The following is a 22,545-nucleotide window of genomic DNA, read 5'->3' on the forward strand; positions in this document are numbered from 1 at the left end:
GGCTGCGCCATGCCGCTCTATTGGTCGATGAATACTTTCCGTTGAGACCAGATTTCGTTGCAGACCTCGGCCACCTAGGCCATTCGCCGAGCTCACTCAACATTGATGTGGAAGCTATGAGGGAAGGTAACCCCCTCAAACAGTTCTGCCCATGAGAAGAGATTATGTACTGCTACGAGATACTTGCCAACATTACCTTTACCATCCCTTGCTGTCGGGTGCTTTCTCTCTTTAAAGTGTACAAAACAGCTGGCGGATAAGTCGAAACAAGAATTATTGCGGCTAACAACACCGCTTGATGGCTCACACCCAAAAGGGTTAACCGAGGAATGGACCGTCTATCTACCCAACATAAAGGCGCTATATTACACATTCCTGTCTCAACATGGCATGATCAACGCTCACTAACTAGCGGCCCACCCCATTTTCTTTCTCGAGACAGGGAGATGGGAGTTTTGCGGGGGGAAGGCAACAGGGGTCCCATGTTTCCTCAGGGAGCGGGGCGAATAGTGCCCCGGCCTGGGGAAATGACGGATGCCTCCCGCCTCGTTCCCTTTCTCCTTTTCGTAAGTGATACGACATTTGCATATTCGGTGGGTCATTCACGCCTTCAAGAAGCTGGAGCTATCGATGTCGGACTTCGCACAGCTTACCGTGGTCTGTCTAAGGTTAGTCTAGGCTAACTCGAGACGCCATTTCGCCGCCTGCAGGGCTCCCCAGAGATCGATTCGCAGGTCCTACTCAGGATCACTGACTCGGCTGGCGCATGCTGGCCATGAGGAATACCAAACTACCAATAACGAGGAAAAGCTAATGTTTAGAACACATACACCTCATCAAAAGACCTACAGATCAACCCTCCTTCCCCCATGTTGTGACTAAACTAACCCCAGTGTTCCAACCCCAGATTCCACACTTTGTCGGCCCACATGGCGACCGAGGTATCCGGTATCCTCAAAAGGGTTGAATGTGAGGCATCGATCCAGGAAGCGGGGAGCCGTGGTACCTCAACGGCTGGGTATTTGATTCAGATAGGTTTTTCACTGTCGGCTCTTCTCTACACAGCACCTCTTGTTTCTTCCCTCCCGAGAGTTCAGCCCTTGGAGAATTCGAATACTCAGCTAGAAAGCCACCATGAGCGTTGTACCACCAGAGAACACTGACAGACTCGAGCACGAGAAGCAGCACGATGCTGAACTCCGCCATGATAAGGAGATGATGGAGCATCGTGAGCATGCTCACACTGAGGATGAGAAGAAGCAGACCAAGGAGGAGCTGATCGTTGCGAGCGGAAGTTCCTCTGAACCCAGCAGCGAAACAACACCGGAGTATCAAACCAAGACCGTGTGGACACTGAAAACGTTCGTCGCCACGGTTGCTCTCAGCGGGCTCTACGTCGGCTCCCAGATCCCCCTTTACTTCGTTGGCGGCTCCCTTTCATTCATTGCAGCAGATATTGGTGGTGCTGAAGCATCCGCCTGGTTGTCTGTGTCCTACGCCCTTGCTCTCTCTGCTGTTGCCCCCTTCTGCGGCTATCTACAAGATCTCCTAGGCCGGCGAAACATAACCCTCGGTGGCGGAGTCTCGTTGATGATGGGTTGTGTCATCCTGGGCACTGCCCACAAGTTTGGGCAAGGGATTGTCGGCATGTCATTTGCTGGCGCTGGCGCCGCAATTGGAGAATTGACTGCTTTGGCTGGGTAATGGTGGACATCGTAACCATCAATCGAGCCTGCTCTACTAACAAAGGATGTTTATAGGACTTCTGAGCTAGTACCGGTCAACCAGCGAGGAACGTATCTTGCCCTAGTTACACTCTTTGTGCTGCCATTCACTCCCTATTTGATGTACGCGCAGCTCCTATCGACTTACCATACCTGGCGATGGGGCATGTGGATCTGTTTGTAAGTCTTTACTCTTTTTGCAACATCGGAGAGACACGGTGCTGACATATAAAGGATCTGGAATGGTTTCTGGTGGATTATATTGCTCATCGTGTACTTCCCAGAGTCTCAGACAAGAGCCAAAGGCATGGCAGCCAAAGCTATTCTGAAGAGGATCGACTACGTTGGCGGAGTCTTATCCATCATGGGGCTGACTCTTGTGTAAGTTGCCTTTGTGTCTGCTACTGCCACCCTTTGATATCTAACCAAAGGGCATAGATTGGTCGCCCTCCAAGCCGGAGGCTACTCCCACCCCTGGAAGAGCGCGTTTGTCATTGCCCAACTGATCATTGGCATCGCCCTCATTGCCGCTTTCGTGGTTTGGGAGTGGAAGTACTGCAAGGACCCTATGGTGCCTCACGAGATGTTTTCGGGACAGAGAATCGTGGGTATGGCGTACGGAATCGCATTTATCGCAGGTACGGAAAGTCGCTAATGTCTGACCCTTCCTCATCCTACCCTGCGAGGAAAACTTCTCTTGGGCTTGGGTCAATTTCACGATCCAAAAGGGAAACAGTAGTTTTACTGACATGGTGGCTATTCTACTGCAGGCATGAATTTCTACGCCATGCTTAATTTCTTCCCCTTGGTGTACAGCACGGTCTTTGATCCTGATCCGGTCCATGTCGGTCTCCGAGGTATCGCTCCCGGGTTATCCACCACGTTCGGCGCCGTGATTGCCAACGCCGCGTTGTCTTGGTTCAAAGGACATAACCGAGAGATCCTTCTAGGAGGGTGTATTCTGATGAGTATGTGAACTGGTCTCCAATTTGTTACCTGTCGTTTGTCCACGCTTTCGGTCCTTATCACATGACTCTGTTCCTATTCTCCTCCCTTCATCCATCTATTTGTACGGCCGTTCCCTCAACTAATATTGGCTATTCAGCGGCATTCGGGGGCTCCTTGACGGCCATCACTCCCGATCGCGAGGGCCTCGCAATCGGGCTAGGAACAATTACCGGCTTCGGCGTCGGCTCTGTTCTTGTCCCGGCAGCCACCGTTGCCATCACAGTCACACCAGACACATCGATCGCCACTTGCGTCGCGCTCTCGCTCACGATCCGCGCCGTGGGCGGGAGCATCGGATACGCCATCTACTACAACGTATTCATCAACAAACTCACGCCCAACCTCCCCAAGTATATCGGCCAATACGCCGTCGCTGCGGGCCTCCCGCTCTCGTCCGCCACCGAGTTTGTCGAGACGTATTTGACCGCGCCCACCAACCTCGCGAGCGTCCCCGGCGTCACTGCCAAAATCATCGAGGCCGGCACTATCGGGTCCCGGTGGGCGTATGCCGAGTCGCTCAAGTACGTGTGGCTGACGAGCATTTCGTTTGGCGGCTGCGCCATCATCGCGTGCCTGTTCATCGGTAATATTGGGAAGTACATGACCAACCGAGTGGCAGCGCGGATCAGGGAGTAAGTAATCTTCCCGTTCTTGCAGCCGACTTTTAAAAGCGCGCGGGAAAGAGCGGGTGAGCGAGCGTGGGCATGGACGATTACATTCATCAACCCCGTCGCCCATCCCATCCGAAGGACCCCCGGGGGGGGGGGTCTTCGGCATCGGCGTCGGCATCCACATGATGGACTTGAACTTGGATCCCGACCCCGGTGAAAGGGACGGGGACGAAGACACAGACAAAGGCCTTCAACCCCAGAAAAGGAAAGTGAAAGTGAAAGCGAAGCTGGTATATATATAGCACGCAGCATATGAAATACGTGCACATCCAAACACATGCATAGCTAAATACACGTACCGAGTGTAGAGAAGACAAGTCGACTTGGGCCTCAACAGGATTTTCTTCACGCTTTATTTCCCCGTTCTGTTTCTGTCTGTTTGGACTAGAACTCTCCGCCTTAAGAGAATTCTCGTGGGTGAAGGATTCCCATAATCCAGCAGCAGACCCTCGCGGTATGTGAGATAGCTTGTTCTAACGAGTCATCATCATCTCTTTACAGTTAAATTAATTCACAAATAGCCTTTTCATGTCTTTTCATTGTATTGTACAGTTCTATAAGTCTAGCATCCACAACTTTTCCCCCCATTTCAAAGCAAGATGGATACAATATCATAGCTCATCTCTAATCCTCTTCTGCCTCTCGTCACCGCCAGTGTTGTCCAGATCCTCCTCGTCTGTGACCATGGATTCCTGCTTCTCCTTCGCCGCCTGAATGACTCCCGCAACCTCCTCATCATAAAGAGTCCATTCCGGAACCTGCCTCCTCGCCCTGTCCAACTTAGGCTCCTTAGTGAGCGGATTATTACACAAATCAATCGTCTTAGCCCTGGCAAGACTTAGATCATCGCACCATGTCTCACACCACAACCATTCTTGAGGTAGGCTGTGGATGGGTAGAGTGTGTTGCATGTGGTTTGGTAGATCCTGGTCAAGATTTGAGAGACTGGCTGGGTCGGCGGACAGCGCTTGGTACTGTTGTCTGAGACGATCTCCTGCAGCAAGTTGCCGGAATCTCTTGAGGTCGACGACATAGAGAGCGGAGATGTGGTAGGGTTTACCCCGAAGATAGGTCTCCCAGTATCCTTGTTTCCAGAAGCGGAAGCCCTCCATTTCTGTCCGGGAGTCGCACATTGGTGTGAACCCATAGGGAGCTCCTTTCAGATCCACCTTGTTTAACTCCATCATGTCAGTGCGGACGATTTGGTCGGCATCCACGAAGATGACTTTGTCCAAATCCAACGGGAAAAGCACGTCCAAGAACAAGATCTTGTAGCCCCAGATTTCCCGCTGTTTCTCTTTTTGTCCTCGGAGCCAGTGAGGCCATTTATATGTGACCATCTCGTAGTCAAAGCCGTAGTGCTTCGCAAGGACAGGGAGGGTGCTTTTAAACGACGGTGATAGGAATTGTTCAATGAACCAGAACTTCACGCTATGTTTGGTGTGTTTCATTACCGATACCATCATGATATTTAACATCCTTTCGTAAAGGTGACCCGAAGCAACTGAGAAGATATTAATGTCGGCGTTTGTCGAGGGTTTCTTGAAGCCCAACGAGGAAAGCGCCGAAGATGCGAAAGACGCTCCCTTGCTAAGGTAGTCCATGGCTCCTCCAAAGCCAGAGGATTGTAGTACATCTTCATCCTCCATACCAGGCTTTCGAGAGAGTCGAGGGAATAAAGTCAACCCTTGAAATGACAGCAAAGCGATCGATGTTGTCTCATCGCCCGGTTGAGCAGCGTAGCCGTGGGGCCCCACACTGTCAATGTTGAAGATCTTTGACGACCTTCCCGGCTTTAATGATATTTGCCAGTATCCAGGGTTGGCCTTGAATTGGAAGTATCCCAGATTGGCCATAATGATGGTATCCGTATAGTGTGGGTCTTCCTCAGTCCCCAGCAGGAGCTGTACACCACGGGGTGCTGGACCGTTAGTCACGTCCCTTGCATGGCCTTCGATGAGAATGTGCTCAAGCTCGTAGATAGCGTCGATATTCTCACCCTCGGCCAGGTTGTTAAGCCTGATGTTGTCTAAATCATGAATAGATTGCTTAGGGGCCACCAACCATGACGGAGGGACGATCATTCCAAGATTGAAGAGTGTATCCTTGGGTATGCCGCTAAATGATGCATTTGGAACCACTAGCGAACCATATGCGTCGAAACTGGGCTCTGCACTGATGACTTGCCTGAAAAATCGTTTGACAGGTAGCTCGGTCAATCTGTCTTTCGGGTTTAAGAAGATCTGCACGCTCACTCCGCTAAGTTGCGACAAACTCTTTAAAATCGGTACCCACTGCTGTACAAGCTCAGAAGCTGGGTCAACTGCGGCCACGATCTGGATAGTGATGTCATCCGAGTTCGATATCTTGATGCTTGTATGAGTGCCGTTCCAGATTCTGAATCGCTCCATCCTGATCAATGGTGCCGATTCCCTCAAACCTTCCGGGAGATCAGACTTCAAAGATCGAGCAACAAGGGAGGTAACCTTTGCGAGATCGAGGGCACCAGCGAGCCGGTCTTCCAGCGCAAGTCCGGTGATGGCAGTTGTAACTGGCGCTATCCTTTCTCTCCGTTCGAATTCCAGCAAGGACTCAAAGTCGACACAGGTGAAAGGCTGTTCGAGAGGACCCAGGAGACGACCATTGAGCCATAATCCATTTTGACCCTCCGAAAACGATAACGTCCGGACTAAATCTGCGTGAGAACCCCAGAACTCGGCTGATGGATCGGCCGAATCATCCGCTGAAGGACTCAGATCGCCTCTGAGCAATTGCTCCAGCCGTGCAACAGTTAAGTCACGCCCGTCCTCTTGCAATAGCGCGTATAGACCGCGGGAAAATGTGGAGGTCTGCGATTCAGAACCAGGATTGTGAACGATGAGGAGCTCTACTTCAGGATTCCGCTGATGAAACGACAGCGCTTCCGAAAGCAAGGACCGGCCAGGGTCGGATTCAAGATTAACGACGACGAGAAGATGAGCACGGTCACTCAACAACGTCGCCTCTGCCCCAGGCACACGAGGCACGCGAGCAAAGCCATCAGCGAACTCACTGGCTAGGTGACCCACATCGACGATCTTGGCGTCTTTGGGGTCATCGGGGAAGACCATCTCATTGCGCCGCTTGACGGCCTGGACGAGGAAGAACTCGGGAACCCAAGCATCTTCCAAGATGGCTTCTTGAAATACTGCTTGCTGTATCAACTGGAGATCCGAGTACAGCCGCGCACTCAAAAGCTCAAGCCAATTGTCCGCCCTTGGTAGGACCACTCCGTTCACAAGGAAAGGAGGATTTGGCCCGACCAGCGCTAAGCGCTTAAGGTATTCGTCTCGAGACCGCAGTCGTAGATCCAGACTTTCAGCTGTTAGAACATCTTGAAACGATAGTGGCTCCTTTCCTTGTCTGGTGGCCCGACCCTTTATGGCGGCACTGAAGCTTTTCTCTGGGCTTACATCCAACTTTTTGGATGCTACAAGATCGGCAAAGAAGTTCATCAGAGCGGCCAAACCATATGTATCGAAAATATGATACACCACCTTTGAATAAGCGTCCGCCGCCTCTCCTTCCCCGACTGGGATAAGAGCAACTCTGATGGGAACCTGTCGCCTGACCAGACTCTGTAACGATGTGGCAGCCAGTTCAATATCCTTGATATTGCTCGTGTCTATTGGCACGACGAGGTTATGTATATCACGGGCTACTTGGGGGAGCTGCCCGGGATATGTCCTTTGAAACAGAGACCGCAAGGACGACGACCATCCGGCGTAACGCTTATCTTGCTCTAGATCGTTCAGCCACAACAAGACCTCGCCGGTCTCAGTATCGTCGCGCCAATCAAACCGCTGAGGTGTTTCATTGGCTTGTGCTTCGGCGATTATCTCACTAGAGAGGAGGCTGATAGCTTCTGAAGCTGTCAGCCCTAGATCCTTGAGCTCAGCGATAATGCGCCTTTCTCTCCGCAAATGGTCGAGGAGCGAATAGGCATTAATCTGACGGGGTTCGATTTGGACGCCGTTGATCCAAAGGACGTTGTATCCTGAGGGTAGAAACCGCTCTCGATTTGCTCTATGTTCTAGAATGAACTCTCTGCTGGCATTTGCCGCGGCGAGGAGTGACGAATACCTGGGAAAATCCGATGTGACTTGCATGAGAGTATCCAGAGGGCTTGAGCTTGAGACGATGAAGCTCGCAGCATTGACGCCAAGATTGGCGACTTCTGAGGTGGTCAGGGGCTTCAGATCGTTGAGCTCACGGTCCTGGACATTTTCTAGCGACAGTTGGTCCGGCGTAGTATCTTCCGACTTTTGAGCATCACGGTCGTCAATAACGATGTAGTCCGTTCGCTTGAGAACGAGCTCCACACCATAGCCTGCAACATAGATGGGCCTACTTGAGACTAACCCTGAAGGTCTGTAACGGACTCTGTATGTGGATTTCCCCTGGCGAGCGGTCTGGCTGACGACACTGTGGAACTGACCGAACAAGGGATGCGTGATGTCTGCATAAAGGATGGATGGAGGTCCATCAGAGGAGGCGCCGAGGACCCGATCAAATGGGAGATCATCGGCGTTGTCTGGCATGGAGACGGCCTGCTGGGCACGGTCCAGAGCAGGGGAGCAGAATTGCTGGCCGTCCAAATAAACCCAGACTGGACAGGCGGCATCTTGCGCGGCCATCAGACGCGGTTGGACGGAAGTGTTGTAGTACTGGAAATGAGCTTCAACCCTCGGGGCCGCAGCGTGAAGGGCGAGGGCGAATTTGAAGGAGGAAAGAGACTCGGGAGTGGAAAGGTGGCCATCATTTTGTAAGATGTCGAGGAATCTAGTGTACAGCTCTTGTTCGGTTTGCAAATCCGCAAAGGCACCATCGGCAACGCGATCGAGAAGAGGGAAGTAGGAGGAGGAGTTCTCAAGGGCGGCCGTTTCCCTGAATGTAAGTTAGCACCTGTGGCGAAAGGAGGGGCAGGGAGGATGGATATACAGCAACTCGACGAGGTAAGGGCCGGCGGAGAAGGAGGTCTGCAGGGCGACATTGATGGAAGGAGAGGCTTGTGTAGAGACAATGAACGACTCCAAAGACAAAAGAGGGAGAAGAAGCCATCTCCAAGGGACATTGGAGGCCCGCATTCTGACGAGGCTGCGTGGAAAGGAGTGTCAATATGAGATTGCCTTGCTCAGTGGTACATCTTGAGAGACATAAGATGGCTCAGGGCTGCATGAGCAGTGGTGGGCAAGCCAGCTCAAGAGAGTTTCATGCGGTGGAAGGCGAGGTGCAAGGAGCAAGTGGTGAATCGGCTACAAGGCGGTGGTGAAGGAGGCCAGAGTGTGCGTTCCTGTACCGAATACTCGGTAATAATATGGGGAAACTGCGCTACGCGTGTCTCGTGTCTCATGTGTCGTAGTGTCCACCTCCATCCAACTCACATCCACCTCACATTGCAATGGGTCCCGAGCTCGCCCAGTACTCAGTACCTCGACACAACCTCATCCAACCTCCCTTGCTCCATACCTACTCTCCTTCGCCCACGACAATCTCTTAGCAGAGCGTCCTCTGCATGTCAATGAGCCTGTTGTCTTCTCTCAACCACAGCGCGACCGGATCTCGATCCCTCCGCAGAGTCTTCTGCCGCTCATTTTCGGTCTCAACCTCCAGCTTCTTCAGCCCTTCCTCTACTTCGTTCATTTCTACTAGGCGGCAACCGCAGGGTCATTCTACGCCCAAATCCTGGCTCGAACAACTGTATCCCGCCTTCTTTACCGAGACGCCTATCTATCCCAACGTCCTCCGAATCAAGTCTCTCACCTCAAGTGGATCTGCCGGTCCTCACGACTTGTCTTCCCTGCGCCCACCTCCTCTGCCGTTCGTCCCCCCTCCTCAAGCCAAAAAGAATGGCCGCATCACCTTGCTCCAGCGGCTTAGATATCGATGGCGGAGAGCGGCCGCCCTGAACAAATTCTATAAACAAGGCATAGCCCAGATCTGGGGAAACGAGAAGGAATGCACTCTGCTGCGCAAGCGCCTCGCTGCAGCGGGTGTCTCACCGGCTTTGGCTGCTATCTACGGCGGTTCCAACCTCACTGTTCAGGGCCAATCCATTTCGATTCCGCAAATCTCTCGTCGTGAGTTCCAGCTCCTACTCCGCCACGGATCGGATTTTGCTCGTCTGCCAGGCTTTGCCTTGGTTTTCTGGCTCTTTCGTTCCTGGACTCCTATAATTGCCGCAAGGGTTCCTTCTACCTGCGAACGGCCGTCAGACCGGAGCAGACAACTCAAGGCTTTGTGCAATCGCTACGAATTCTTTGCTCACAGTCGAAACGACAAGTTGGAGAATGTGACCGACAACTCCCACTTGACCATTACTGAGCAGGGCAAGGAGTTGCATACTCTTTCCAGAAGACGGGTGTTGAGATGGCACTATGTTGTTGTCGATGAACCTCTATGCAAGCTCATCCCATGGATTCCTTATGCTTGGACAGAGTCCGCAGCTCGGTTTTTTGACCGTCGGTGCCGAGATCACTATCGTTCAGTCCTTGCTGACACGGTTCTTATCATGCGTGAAGGCGGATTCAATACTCTCTCTGCCGACGACATCTACGAGTACTGTGTCAGATGCGCCTCTCCAACTTTCATCAACTATGCGAAACAAGCCTTACAGAACGGCGCCAATCCTGCCAGTGAGGCCATGAGAAAGGCCATGGTGCCCGTCCTTGAGGCCCGCGCAAAGAGAATGTTGGCCATTGACTGGACGAGACTACATCCAGGGTTGCTTGGTCTGATTGAGCCACTCAGTCGGTTGCAAGATCGCGAGCACTCTGATTCAGTTCGGGGCAGGACAGGGTGATTGGGACCACACTTACTTCTAAGTGGAGTTGGCCACACAAAAGCTACGACTTTCACGTCCCCACCAATTCAGTGTTTAAGCCTTCTGAAGCCACGGGGCACAGTCGGCTCAGGTTTGGAAAAATCCGTCAAAATTACTGATCTGCCTTGATCACATCGGAAAACTATGACTGTGCCTATTCCCTATTCCAACTACGAGCCCGTCTTCCAAATACAAACATCGACTTTCACAGGAAAGACCCGCTTTTTTGCCCTTGTGACCAACAATCACAAACCGAACGGATAAGTTTCTGCCTCCAGCAGGGGTGTCTGAGGCTGTGTTTTTTCCAAGGCCCCGACCGCCTGCGTCCTATCGAAAAACACATATGCGTCGAACTGCTTGGACAACCTGGACCCGCTGTAATGGCTCCATAGCTCGGTCTTTGGTCGGTAGATCACACCGATGAATCGCTCAAGCCGATTAGCAGAGAGGGCTCTGCGAGTATCTTCGTCGCAGTAGTTTTTGCGCATATCAAGCAGAAATCTTGGTATGTTGGTGCTGTGGGCCACGTACTCCCAGCTGTCCTCCCGCGACGGGTTGACCTTCATAACTTGCATATCACCATCCCACTCGTGTGCGGCAGCTACTGTGCCGTCATGTGTCCCACAACCTACGAGGACCACGTCGGACAGATTCTCGCGGCAGAGTTGGCCAAGATTGAGTTCTTCCCGCTGCGTACCCATGTCGGTGAATCGCGCGTCTCCGAGATGGCTATTGTGAGCCCATACCACGGCCTTGGATTTCCGGAAATCGAGCAAGCGCTTCAACGAGTCGAACATATGCATATCCCTCAGATTCCAGCTGACCACATCGCTGTAGTACATCTTGCGATAATACTCCTCTGCATCCACGACCAACGCAGCATTCTGCTCCGCACTGTGAAACCTTTCGCCGTCGTTGGCTTTTGCGGAGTACTCCAACCTTTTGCGCAGCAATCCCAGGAGCATTTTGATGACGTCTTCCTCACAAGACTTCAAGTTCTCCATGTATTTGCTCTGGAGCATCTTGCGTCCATATTGGTGTTCCCTGTTTACCCAACGTTGCAGTCCAGTATATCGTTCTTTGGCCTCTTTAGCCATTTCCGGATCGATGTTCTGTAGGTACCGAATGACAGCACTCATGCTCGATCCCATCGAGTATAAATCCAATCCATACACGCCAGCCTTGTCTTTTGCAGGTAAACCTTCGTTATAATCCCTCATCCAATGAACTAAATCCTGCATTTCGCGATTTCTCCACATCCACGTTGGGAACCGTTCAAAAGGGGTTTCCTTATCCCTGGCTGCCTGCACCGGATCAGGATGCTGGCCTGGCCAGCGTCGCACGTACGCATCAATTGCCTCTGCGTCAGGCCAATCCGCCTCGAGCGCCACACACTTGAATCCATGTTCTTTGATGAGTCGTTTAGTGATTTCTGCCCGAGCGGCATAGAATTCTGATGTGCCATGGCTACCGTCGCCCAGGAGGACCACCTTGGACTGGCCGAGCCAGTCGAAAGATTCGCCGAAACTGGTCGAGTTGATTGGTGGCAGTGCCTTTGCGGCACGCCGCATGACTTGGGTCAGAGCGGATGTGCTAGACATGTCGAGATTACGATGTTCACGTGGAAAAGGGGGGGAATGGCAAAGGCGAATTAGGATGGAGTCGTTTGTTTGATGAGCCTGGTTGATGGGAATTGAGTTGATATGAGATGTTGAGGAGAGCAGAGGCGAAGTTAATTCTCTCCAGAATTTCAGACGGCTTCAATAATCCCATTCTGTGTCTACAAGGATTTCACGAATGATTCTCCTCAGGTGATTGATATATATACTTCTGCAAGTCGGAAAACTGGCCCGGGCAGGTGTGACGTGGTGGTGTGATATAATATATCAACGAGGCTTTCCACGTCTTTCTTCCCCACACAGCGAGGGACCGAGGGAATCCGAGTATGGCAAACTCAAGGTGGTTCGAGTCCATATTACCAGACGTCGGTGGAATCATGGGGAGGGCCATGTTGAACCTAGTAGAGAGATGGGTTGACTTTTGACTTGGCGGGGAACCATTCGACTGCCTCACAAGGCTGAGCTAGCCTGAGGCCCACATGAACGGAGCGCCGTTGATTGGCTATATCGGCGGTGGCTCAGCAAGGCTGGATGGCCGGAAGATTGTGAGGCGGGGCGTCTACGAGGTACTGCGTTCGAGCTTTTACCTTTTCTGTCAGCAATCAACCTCTGAACGCATTTGCTACTAGTTCATATGGCTTTTTTCCTCCTGGCAAGAAGTAATCTTACATGCAGTCAGGATCGGTCAGGGAATGGCAAGAGAAAAGTCTCCATTCTCGGACAGGAACGCCATCCTCCCAGCGGGTTTACAACACTGTGAAGCCTATTGCAACGTCGTCAGCGCTGGCTATATCCATCTCTTATGATGTCTCACCGACTTCTGGGATTGTCATTGACTTACGGCTATGACGACCACATTGCCTCGGAGCATCATCGCCTCAAAGCGATCCGGGTTTTCCCTTATCGACTCTCAAACAGAACTCTTCCACCACAAGGTTGGAAGAGCACAGCATGTGGCAATTTCATACGTCTGGAGCGATTGGACCGATGACCCGGACGCCGGACACCATCTTCGCCATTGGTTGGCCTGAGTTCCGCCAAAGACTTCTGACGGTCGTTGGCCCAGGCGCAAGCACATTCATGAAGATCTGCAGTGGTCATGCTACACGCTGCCGGCTTGATTGTAAGTGCATCGATCAGGACTCAGCGGCTGACAAGAGCTACTGGGTGCCGCGAATGAACGAGATATACTCCAAAACAAGGTGTACGGTCCTCCTCCTCAGAGGCGTCGACATTGCTCCCCTACAGACGGCCGAGTCGCTCCTTGGCTGCGACATTGACGACGACAACCACTCCTGCCTCCTGACCCAAAGCTGTGCCTCAGTCACGATGACCGAAAAGCCGGAGGAAAGCTGTTTGTCTAGTCTCCAGTCAATCTTCGCTGGTACGTGGCGAAAACGAGCGTGAATTTTCCAGGAAATCCTCCTCAGCAAGGAGTACATTCTCAATGATGGCGGTGGCGGCGAGATCAAGCTTTCAGATCTGGGCACCATCGCTTCCCTTCTCTTCCGCACACACTCAGGCAAAGAGTGGCTGGGGGAGCTGGCGAGCTGGTGCCGACGAATCTTTCGCCTGAGAGCGTATTATTTCAACTACACGCTCTGTCCATCCAACGTCCTCCAACTGACCACCTCTCTCGATGCCACGTTGCCTTGCGACAAATGCTCCGCGCTGTGTGGAGTGCTTCGGCTGAAATCCATACAGTACCAAAATACTCACACAGAACACGAAGCGCTGCAAAACATCCTGGTGGCCCTGACGGTTGAAGGCCGGTTCTCTTGGCGGTGCGCGATCCCCCCAAGCCCTCCGGGGCACGCAAACCGTCTCGTGTTAGACGGACCACTGCTGCCGTACATTGAAAACCAGCTCGATTTGCACGCTACCTTTTACGGCCAGCCAGAAGTCTCACAGTCGACGGTCAGCTTCAGCTGCTACCACGTCGGTCACGTGAAGGAAACCGCTCCTCTTGCGGAGCGCATCCAGGAGGCCGCGAAGTATGCGCCGGACATGTCTAGCACTTCTGCAACCGACATCCCGCGTCATATCGCGGTCATTCAGGCCTTGCTGCTCCGGATCTGCGGCGACGCGATCCTGCCGTTGGTGACGGAGCCGATCCTGTCGCGCCTCTGTAACGTTTTCCACCCACCGGTGAAAGACGCGGGCTCAACGGTTCTCATGAAGCTGCTGACGTTGAGGGATCCAAGCTCATTGTACACCGTACAACAACAGCAGGAGCAGCTTCCAAGAGACGGCAACCCTCTCTCAGGGTTAGACATCGACATGGCGATTGCAGCGGCACGAGCGATCCACCACCACATCGACGAGGTCAAAGCAAGATCTCGACTTCATCGCCTGGACCCCGTTCCCGCCAAACAAGGACAAGACCGGGAACGGGACAACAGACCACTACGCCATTGGGACGAAAGGCAGCACCACAACCGGAATGCAGACTGACGTCTTCAGCATCCGCCAATATCCGCTCCTCTTCGCCGCGACTCCTGTTCGTGGGCGTGTCCCCGAGCACGACGACGAGCCAGGCACGAATTCCTCCTCGCTACGCTGTGTCTGGCAGACGGTCCTACACCAACCTGTGAACAAAGAGACGCGGTTCACGATGGCCGCAGGCACCGCGATCCTCCTCAGGCCGTTCGGCGCGAGGCGCCAGCGCTGGAGCAAGTACCGCTTGACATTGCAGCTGGAGCAAGCACAATGCACTAGCGGCGGCGGCGGCGGTATGTGGTAATGGTGTCCGGTAGGATCAGCTAACTATACCAGAGGCGACACGGGAGAGTCGAGAGGGAGGGCGCCCGCTGTTGCAATCACCCTTTTCGTTTCGCTTTCGCCTCCGCCTCCGCCCTCGCCTTCTTCTATACAGTAATCTTTCCGTGCCTACGATTCCGGGTTGCCTGAACAGGTGCTGATTCCCACCCGACAATCCAATGTTCATCCCGGTAAAATCCTTGAACACGACTTACAGTCTACTGAAGGAGGTTCGCCGCCGAATCTCACTCGAGGGGCGTGGGTTAGATATCGCATAAAGAGTTGGTCGTTAGGTCGAATTTATATTCTGCTTCAGGGCCCTCAAATGAACGAGGTGGCTGCACACAAGGAAGGTATCGAGGCAACTTGCTCTGCTATATCACTTCATCGGTCTATCCTTTCGTCCTCATTCCTCGTCGCTACCGTCCTGATCAAAGTCGTCCAGTTTTCGCTGCTTGGGATCCCGACGCCTCGGGTCGGTAACGAGTAAACTCTGACTGCTGCGTATCCGCGACCGTTTCGCAGACTCGTTGATACTGTCCATGAAACTTGATGTGTTCCCACCGGAGGCGACTTCGTCTTCGTCGTCTTCGTCTTCATCTTCGTCTTCTCCATCTCCCCCGAGTGCTCCTTCGTCAACGTTGTCATCAGTGTCTCCGTCGTCCTCATCCAGATCCCCACCCGTATCTAAAGTACCATGATCATCGTCGTCATTATATTCGGTTTCTGTCGCTTTATCGTCGACAAGATGTCCTGCAGGTCCATCTTCGCTTTCATCCGCAGAGTCCTCGAGGGGAGTCCTTTGCTCCTCATCTGTCTGCTGAGCCGCATCCGAGTCTTCAGATTCTTCGGCGTCGCTCACTTCACTCTTGCTCTCGTTCTCTTCATCCTCCTCCTCGACCTCCTCAAGATTCAGTTCACCATTCTCCAGCACCGGGATCCCCTGCAAGGGAGACTTCGATTCCAGTCGCCGTTGCTGGATGGGAATGTCCGGCGACGGTCGTTTTTGGCTTGCCTGTAGTCTCGCCTTCCTGCTGCTTGTTTGCGAAGGCTTTAGTGCCGAAGTGTTGGCCTGGGTCTGCTCAAACAGTTGGCTCGAACGTAGAGTTTTACCAGGCGTTTTTGCGATCACTGGAATCCGTGTGTGAGGAACGCTATCGGCCTCGTGTGCGCCTTGGGCGGACGAGCGCGATTGACCCTCAATCTCAACATCTGCTTCAGAGTCAGATTCGTGATTGATGCTGGTGTCCTCGTTTGGATCATCCTTAGCCGACTTGTCGTTCTCGGGAGCGTTGCAATCTCTCTGGCCTTTGTCTCGGTCTGCATCACTACTCTCGTCCTCGTCGAGAATATACTCCTCCGACAGGCTTTTCTTCGAATATCGTGCTCTCAATTTCTGTCCGCGTAACCTCAACTCCATCTTCGAAGGCGGCAAACCCTTACTCGAAGCAGAGGTCGGCTCCAGGTCATCCATTTTAATCCACGTCCCTCGTGCTTTTTTCGCATGTTGAGCGCGGTAATGGTTTGAGCACTGCTGCGCAGACCGTGTGCCCATTTTCTCACTGACCTTATTCCACGGAATGCGGTGGTTCCGCAACTTGTTCTCGTCCGAATCGTGCCGTAGCTCCTCCAAAATCTTGCGAAACCTGTCATCCTCTGCTCTCGACCATTCACCAGTGTCGACTTCACCATACCGTAATTTATGCCCCCACCTTTGACTGACTGCATCCACCGTCCTTGTTAGCCTCTTTGCGATCTCAGCCCACTTCGGCCCAAGTTCCTTGTGCAATCGAATCAGTTCCTTGTCATCTTCGGCCGTCCAATTCTTCGACCCCTCCACATTCTGAAAGTTTCGCTCACGATAGCGCAGCAGCGACCTTTTGTTTCGATTTGGGAGAACATCGACATACTCTTTGAGAAACGCCGTTCGCCCGATGAAGGGCCAGATCCAACTGCTTCCTTTTTCTCGTACCATAGTGTCAGTCATCATATCGTTGAACTGAACCCGGCTGATGTTGTGTTTCTCGCAAAACTGATCTCTCCACCTGTTTAGTTTTTCGACCTCGATTTGACTGAAGGGGCCAATGCGTCCTTGTAGGCCGTTGCCCTTCCCGTGGCCCGTGTCCTTCTCATGTTCGGCCAGCGCAGTACTCGCCCAGAATTCCTCAGAACACCTCTGGCACCTGAGCAGACCCACATGCGCGGAAGGTTGCCTCAAGTGATTGTTGAGCGAATCCTGATTTGCAAATCTTCGGTGACAGCTGCCGCACTCGAACAAATCTCCATTGCGAGATCCCTTCATCTTCGGAGCTTTAGTGACCTTGGTGGCTTTGTTAGCTGGTTCTGCTCTGGCCATTTCGTCCTCGGACTCGGTATTTTGATCCGCAACGAAATCGGAGTCGTCGTCTTCTTGACTGTCGCCTCGTTTTTGTCCTCTTCGAGCAGGGAATGTCCTTTTGGCAACAGACGTTGCAATGTCCATGGGTTCAATGTCGCCAACGGTGTCAAATAAGCCAACTTCGCCGTTAGTAGGATCTTTTGTTGGGGTCGAGTAGTCTACATCGGCCTCTGCTCGCTTTTTGCCCTTTGGTGTCGCGTAAGTAGCTTTTCTACGTTTCTTCCGGCCGAGCCCTTCAAAGGCATTCACTTCAGCTCCTTCATGATCAGTACCCATTTCTCTGTCTGCCAGCACAATCTTCTTCTTCGGCTTGATGCTAGAAGGGCCAGCTTGACTTGTTCGTGAGATGACCACTTCCATCTGTTGCATAGCGGGACGCGAGGGCGGCGGTGGTGGTTCCGGATTCAGAATCGGGTGCCTGAGGCCCGAACCTGGTATATAGTTCTGGGCCCAGCCGTCCATATTAGCCTGCCTTTTCTGGAGTCGTGGTACAATCTTGTCCGTCAGTTGCCGACTCTGAAGTACATCTGTTGGGATTGACATGTCCGTAGAATCTAGCATTGTCATTTCATTAGGCGGGTCAGATGTAGGCGGAGAGCTGGGCGACTCCTTTCTGCGTTTTCGAGCTCTTTCTAAACTAGGCCGTTGGGGTCCAGCGCCGTCTTCAGAGCTCCCTTTGCGTTTGAGGCTCCCGTTGGGCATGGGGGTCTCCTTCACAATGATACCTGCTGCTTCGTCGAAGAGGCTAGACGGGGAAATTGACTGTTGGTCGGAAACTTCTTCGGCTAAGTCAACATTAGGCGTAGCTTCGCTCATCTCGACCTTCGGCCCTTCCTGTCCCTCTGGCCGAGTTTCGACTTCGGTGTGGTGACCATGCTCCTGAAGCTCCAGCTCCTCTACCGGAGTCGTAAGTTTTATTGAGGATTCTTCCGGTGGCTCTCCTGGCGGCTCTCCTGCCTTGACCTCGGCGTGCGCCCCAACATTCGGCTGCGGAGGTTGGCGTTGTTCGGGCTCCTCAGGCTGTGCGTCTTCAACGGGGTTTGAGGAAGCTTCAGCTAACGCGATCTGCAATGCATTGTGCAGCTTCATATGCTTGGCTAACGTATCTTTGCGGCTCATCTGTTTCTTGCAGACGACACAAACAAAGCTTGTCGTGTGAACGTTCGAATGTCTCATGGCTGACTTTCTCGTGGCAAAAGTTAATTTGCAATTGTGAGCGTCCGCGAGAGGGCATAGAAACCAGCTTTCGTCATTGTTCTCGGGCTGTCGTGGCTGTGCAGCTACCGGACCGCAAGTCCCTCCATTTGTCGACTTCGTCCCTGTTGCGACAGGCATTTCAGGTGCAGGGTCTTCATGGGAAGCTTCAGCCTGCTCAAGAACTAGATTGTCGTCCGGCGGGGTCACGTTAGGCACGGGAGCAGTGTTCTTCCCGCTTGCTCCATCTCCTGCAGGAAATGGAGTAATCCCACCATACCGCACAGAGCCTTCCGCGCTTTGTGCATCACTTGTATCCGATGTCGCATATATGTGATAGGTCTCTGGTTCTGTATCTTTCAACGGTCGATAGTTTGGGCTTGTGTTTGTATATTGGCTGAAAGGAGGAGATTTTCGTTTGGAGACTTCACTGGCCGCGCCATTGCTGGTGTTGTTCGAAGACCGCCGCCGCCTGCGATTGCGTTTGTTGGATTCTCTACGCGGCGCATTCGTCTTCTGTTTCACCACCATGGGCTGTCTCGCGTATTTGCGACCAGAGCGTGGTGGCATGTCTGCGGATTCATCGGGAGCAGGTACCGGATGGTGATCAGGCTCAGCATCGGATTTGGGGCCTGAAGTTTCGTCTCGGTCGTCGGGGATTTGTGAGATGTCAAATTCTTCTGAATGAGCGATCAATCGCTCTGCCTCAAATGCGACAACGGCATAAGTCAATGGACGTTCACTTACGGTCATCAGGTTCTGCTGGGGTTTGAAGTGAGGAGGACTCGGACTCGTGACTTTGGCTCTGACCCATAATAATAGCGCCACGCGAATGAGTGCTTCATATTCTGTGAAATTTTCACGGCCGTCAGAGGCCACGCCGGATGAGAGAAGATTGAGATGCGCGTTAAATGAGGACTTGAAGTTGACGGGCTGCCACATCGGATCGCCGAACAGCTGTGGAGTTGAGGGTTGGAAGGTGAATCGCGACTTGTGACTGAGAAATTCCCCACGGAACAGGTTAACTTGAGCGCTAGCTACGCGTTGGCGCGCCTTGGGCCAGCGGGGGACCTCGCTAGCTAACAGGCCATCTCGGTCTGCCTTGCGAGCTTGTTCATGACAGTTCCATCATCACTCCGCATACAAGCAGAAGTCTGAGACTCGCCTGTTCCTCATATGGTACACGAGGGTAACCCAAAAGACACGACAGCATGGTCCTCCTTACAACGACACCTCGCATCCTCTCGGCCATCTCCTCCCTTTCTTCTGATGATCGCTCGTCCCTGGCCTCCGCAGACCTACCCACCACGTGCGGCCAACCAATTGAGCACTCAACCCTGATCGCAATGTCCCGCCTCACCAAAACCATGACCCTCAACAGCCTCCTCCGGGGAACCCGCATTTATGTCCCTCCGCCGCCGCCGAAACCTCAGCCGTCACTAGAATACGTCGCTCTCATGGAAAAGCTGCGCAGGGAACAAGAGCAGCGGGAATACGCCTCTCTATTGCCCAATTCTCTCTCGAGCTCCGTCGGGCCCGGCGAAGAAGATGAAGACGACGACATTTCCCCTTCCCTTGTCCTCAACATTTTTCTCAGCATAATCCTCTGCGCAGCAGCAATATTTTACTTGACGCGATGGTGGGCGAACGACGGGCTACGAGTGCTCTGCTCCCTAGCCACCGGGATTGTGGTGGGAGTTGCTGAAGTCGGCGTCTACGCTGCGTATTTGCGGAAAGTTAAGATGAGTAGGGCCAAGGAGAGAAAGAAGCACGAGAGAAAGATTGTCCTGAGAGAGTATACTGGCAAGGGACCAGGAGGAATAGCTTTGGATGCAAAGGGAACCCCTGTCTTTGTCGATGTGAATGCGATCATGGAGAAAGAAGAGATATGGGGAAGGGGAATCAATGGCGGGATGAGGAGGCGTGTACGAGAGAAATGGCAGAGAGACCAAGAGAAGGTCAAAACTTGAAATGGTATTGGATTGAAAAAGATCTAGTTTGATCATGTCCCGGATCTCTCTGAAGACCCTCTGACGCTCATCCGTCGAAATCAAAAATCCACCTCCGGAACCAGCTCTTCACCTTCTTCAACTCCTTCACCCTTGGCTCCAGCAACAACTTCCCCTCGCATTCCTTGCCGACAAACCCGTTGTTAGACCCATCCCTCACGAACACCTGTCTCCCCCTTAACCACGTTTCTTGGACCTGTCCGATCATGGTTTTCCCTTGATACGGAGAGCATTTGTTCCGGAACAGCATCGTGCTGGGCTCAACAACCCACTCCTTTGTATCGTCAAAGATACAGACGTCGGCATCGAATCCGACAGCGAGATCACCTTTCTGCTTTTCCAGACCGACTTGTGACGCAGTATTGGTGCAACACCAGGTCACCACGTCGGTGATGGCGCTGTCCGGCCCGGTTAAGCCGCGGCGAGACATTTCTGTCCACAGGATGGGTAGCCCTAACCCAACAGATGAAATCCCTCCCCATGCGGAGAAAAAGTCGCCTCGATCGGTCTCTAATTGTAATGACCTGACGCTATCTTTTGGTTGCGCGACATGGCCCGGGATGTGTGAAGGGAGAATCTTGAGATCAGGTGTACAAGGAGAATGATCCGAGACCACCGTCTTGATCACGCCTTCAAGCGCATGCTGCCTCAACTCTTCCCAGAGATTATCTTGATTCGACTGAGTCCGAATCGGTGGGCAGCATTTGTGTCGAGTGTCGCCCAATGCAACCTGTTCGGCTGCCAGGGACAAATAATGCGGACATGTTTCGGCTGTGATATTGATGCCTTGCGCACGTGCCTTCCTCAACAGCGGAATTCCTTCCATCGCTGACAAGTGGACAATATGCAGTGGTAAGTTCGGCGCAAGGTGAGCCAAGGAGAGAATCTCTTCAATGGCATAGGTCTCAAAGGAGGGCGGTCTCGACTCAAGGAAGGTGTTGTAAACATTCAGCGGCCCGTGGGGCTGCAAGGGAGGTAGGGAAATCTGGACGTCGTCTCCGACAGAGTCTGCAATAGGCGGTATCATCTCTGCATGGAACATGACAGTCGTAGGCTCATCTGCTAATTCAGCGAAGACCTTTTGAATGTCGGTGGATGAGACGGCAGGAAACTCCTCGACGCCGCTGTCAATGAGAAAACCCTTGAATCCCCTCACTCCTTCTCTAACCAGAGCCTTCAGTTCTCGCTCGTTGCCGGGAACGATGCCTCCGTAGAAGCCAACGTCAACCCAGCATTGGCCTTGTGCTGCTTTGATCTTTTCTTGCAGCCCTGCTACTGTGGTTGTGGGCGGTACAGCGTTCAAGGGCATGTCCACCACTGTCGTAACTCCGCCAAACGCGGCGGCCTGCGTCCCCGTGTAGAATCCCTCCCATTCGGTTCGGCCTGGCTCGTTGAGGTGGACATGGGCGTCCACCAAGCCTGGCAGGAGTATATGCGGCGAGTAGTCTGTATATGGAGTATTGGGAGGGAAATCGGACGCAGGGACGATCGAATCAAAGGTCGCAGTGATTTTGCCTGTGGCATTGGATATGACGATAGTGGCCGCGGAAAGTCTTCCAGACCGGACCGCTCGAGACGAAGCGATGACGGTTATCGGAGACTCGCCTACTGCTTCCAACAGGCCATTTGGGGGAGATCGTGGAGGTGTCGGATAAGGATGGAAAGCTCTGGTCCAGCTAGTCATTGTTAAGGTAGGTGGCAGAGAACCGACCGCTTGCAATGGATCGGTATCAACAACACAGGGCTTGTGAGCACACGCTGGGGTGGATTGGAGATGCTAAGCATGTGAACCGGGAAGCAGAGTTCTTATCGAATGAGTTGATAAGCAAGGCGCAAGTCAACGTTGCCTCAATACCCGGTATCTTTTTTGAGCACGGAATTTGGGCGAGATTTAAAGTGGATAGAACAAAGGACAGAGACAAAACAGAGACATACCACCTTCAAATGGCCCCTCGCGGGCATTCCTCGCTTCAGCTCGGGTCACTCGCAGTCACTGTCGGGAGACAGGTCCTGCTGTGAATCCCCAGAGATATCACAGAGGGAGAGGTGAAGCGATACAGGCGGAGGAGTCCGATCAACATCTAGAATCCGGGACGTTCTGGGACTTGCCATTGGTAAATTCGGCATCAGCGCCGACGCTGGAGGCGTGGGCGGTATCTGTTACTCGATCATATCGAGTAGCGATAAGAGGAGATGTCTGGCGGGAACATTGAAGGTTGAATTTTGGTGGGATGGTGGGCATCGATGGCGCTGAGTCGCTGACGTACGCCCTGTTATCGTTGGGAAATGGAGACATGTGC

The 22,545-nt window shown here is 52.9% G+C and overlaps 8 protein-coding genes across 8 annotated transcripts; 4 read left to right on the forward strand and 4 right to left on the reverse strand.

Annotated features, from left to right (window-relative positions):
- Nucleotides 1-1,134: 1,134 nt before the first annotated feature.
- On the forward strand, nucleotides 1,135-3,368 carry Z519_10140 (uncharacterized protein; the record flags this gene model as incomplete). Its single annotated transcript, XM_016767858.1, has 6 exons — nucleotides 1,135-1,700; nucleotides 1,761-1,904; nucleotides 1,959-2,105; nucleotides 2,163-2,362; nucleotides 2,495-2,692; nucleotides 2,830-3,368. 6 exons carry the CDS (start codon nucleotides 1,135-1,137, stop codon nucleotides 3,366-3,368), a joined length of 1,794 nt encoding a protein of 597 aa, XP_016615956.1.
- Nucleotides 3,369-4,014: 646 nt separating this feature from the next.
- On the reverse strand, nucleotides 4,015-8,529 carry Z519_10141 (uncharacterized protein; the record flags this gene model as incomplete). Its single annotated transcript, XM_016767859.1, has 2 exons — nucleotides 4,015-8,329; nucleotides 8,384-8,529. The coding sequence occupies 2 exons, from the start codon at nucleotides 8,527-8,529 to the stop codon at nucleotides 4,015-4,017; spliced, it is 4,461 nt and encodes a 1,486-aa protein (XP_016615957.1).
- A 434-nt stretch (nucleotides 8,530-8,963) lies between these two features.
- Z519_10142 (uncharacterized protein) lies at nucleotides 8,964-10,244 on the forward strand (the record flags this gene model as incomplete). Its single annotated transcript, XM_016767860.1, has 1 exon — nucleotides 8,964-10,244. One exon carries the CDS (start codon nucleotides 8,964-8,966, stop codon nucleotides 10,242-10,244), a length of 1,281 nt encoding a protein of 426 aa, XP_016615958.1.
- Nucleotides 10,245-10,510: 266 nt separating this feature from the next.
- On the reverse strand, nucleotides 10,511-11,866 carry Z519_10143 (uncharacterized protein; the record flags this gene model as incomplete). Its single annotated transcript, XM_016767861.1, has 1 exon — nucleotides 10,511-11,866. The coding sequence occupies one exon, from the start codon at nucleotides 11,864-11,866 to the stop codon at nucleotides 10,511-10,513; it is 1,356 nt and encodes a 451-aa protein (XP_016615959.1).
- Nucleotides 11,867-12,363: 497 nt separating this feature from the next.
- Nucleotides 12,364-14,762, forward strand: Z519_10144 (uncharacterized protein; the record flags this gene model as incomplete). Its single annotated transcript, XM_016767862.1, has 4 exons — nucleotides 12,364-12,450; nucleotides 13,301-14,101; nucleotides 14,178-14,616; nucleotides 14,662-14,762. 4 exons carry the CDS (start codon nucleotides 12,364-12,366, stop codon nucleotides 14,760-14,762), a joined length of 1,428 nt encoding a protein of 475 aa, XP_016615960.1.
- A 288-nt stretch (nucleotides 14,763-15,050) lies between these two features.
- Nucleotides 15,051-19,178, reverse strand: Z519_10145 (uncharacterized protein; the record flags this gene model as incomplete). The annotated part of the gene is made up of 1 exon (XM_016767863.1): nucleotides 15,051-19,178. The coding sequence occupies one exon, from the start codon at nucleotides 19,176-19,178 to the stop codon at nucleotides 15,051-15,053; it is 4,128 nt and encodes a 1,375-aa protein (XP_016615961.1).
- Nucleotides 19,179-19,447: 269 nt separating this feature from the next.
- Z519_10146 (uncharacterized protein) lies at nucleotides 19,448-20,206 on the forward strand (the record flags this gene model as incomplete). Its single annotated transcript, XM_016767864.1, has 1 exon — nucleotides 19,448-20,206. The coding sequence occupies one exon, from the start codon at nucleotides 19,448-19,450 to the stop codon at nucleotides 20,204-20,206; it is 759 nt and encodes a 252-aa protein (XP_016615962.1).
- A 67-nt stretch (nucleotides 20,207-20,273) lies between these two features.
- On the reverse strand, nucleotides 20,274-21,929 carry Z519_10147 (allantoinase; the record flags this gene model as incomplete). Its single annotated transcript, XM_016767865.1, has 1 exon — nucleotides 20,274-21,929. One exon carries the CDS (start codon nucleotides 21,927-21,929, stop codon nucleotides 20,274-20,276), a length of 1,656 nt encoding a protein of 551 aa, XP_016615963.1.
- Between the last annotated feature and the right edge of the window lie 616 nt (nucleotides 21,930-22,545).

Source organism: Cladophialophora bantiana (assembly GCF_000835475.1).
Source record: "Cladophialophora bantiana CBS 173.52 unplaced genomic scaffold supercont1.17, whole genome shotgun sequence".
In the NCBI taxonomy this organism is placed as follows: Eukaryota; Fungi; Ascomycota; class Eurotiomycetes; order Chaetothyriales; family Herpotrichiellaceae; genus Cladophialophora; species Cladophialophora bantiana.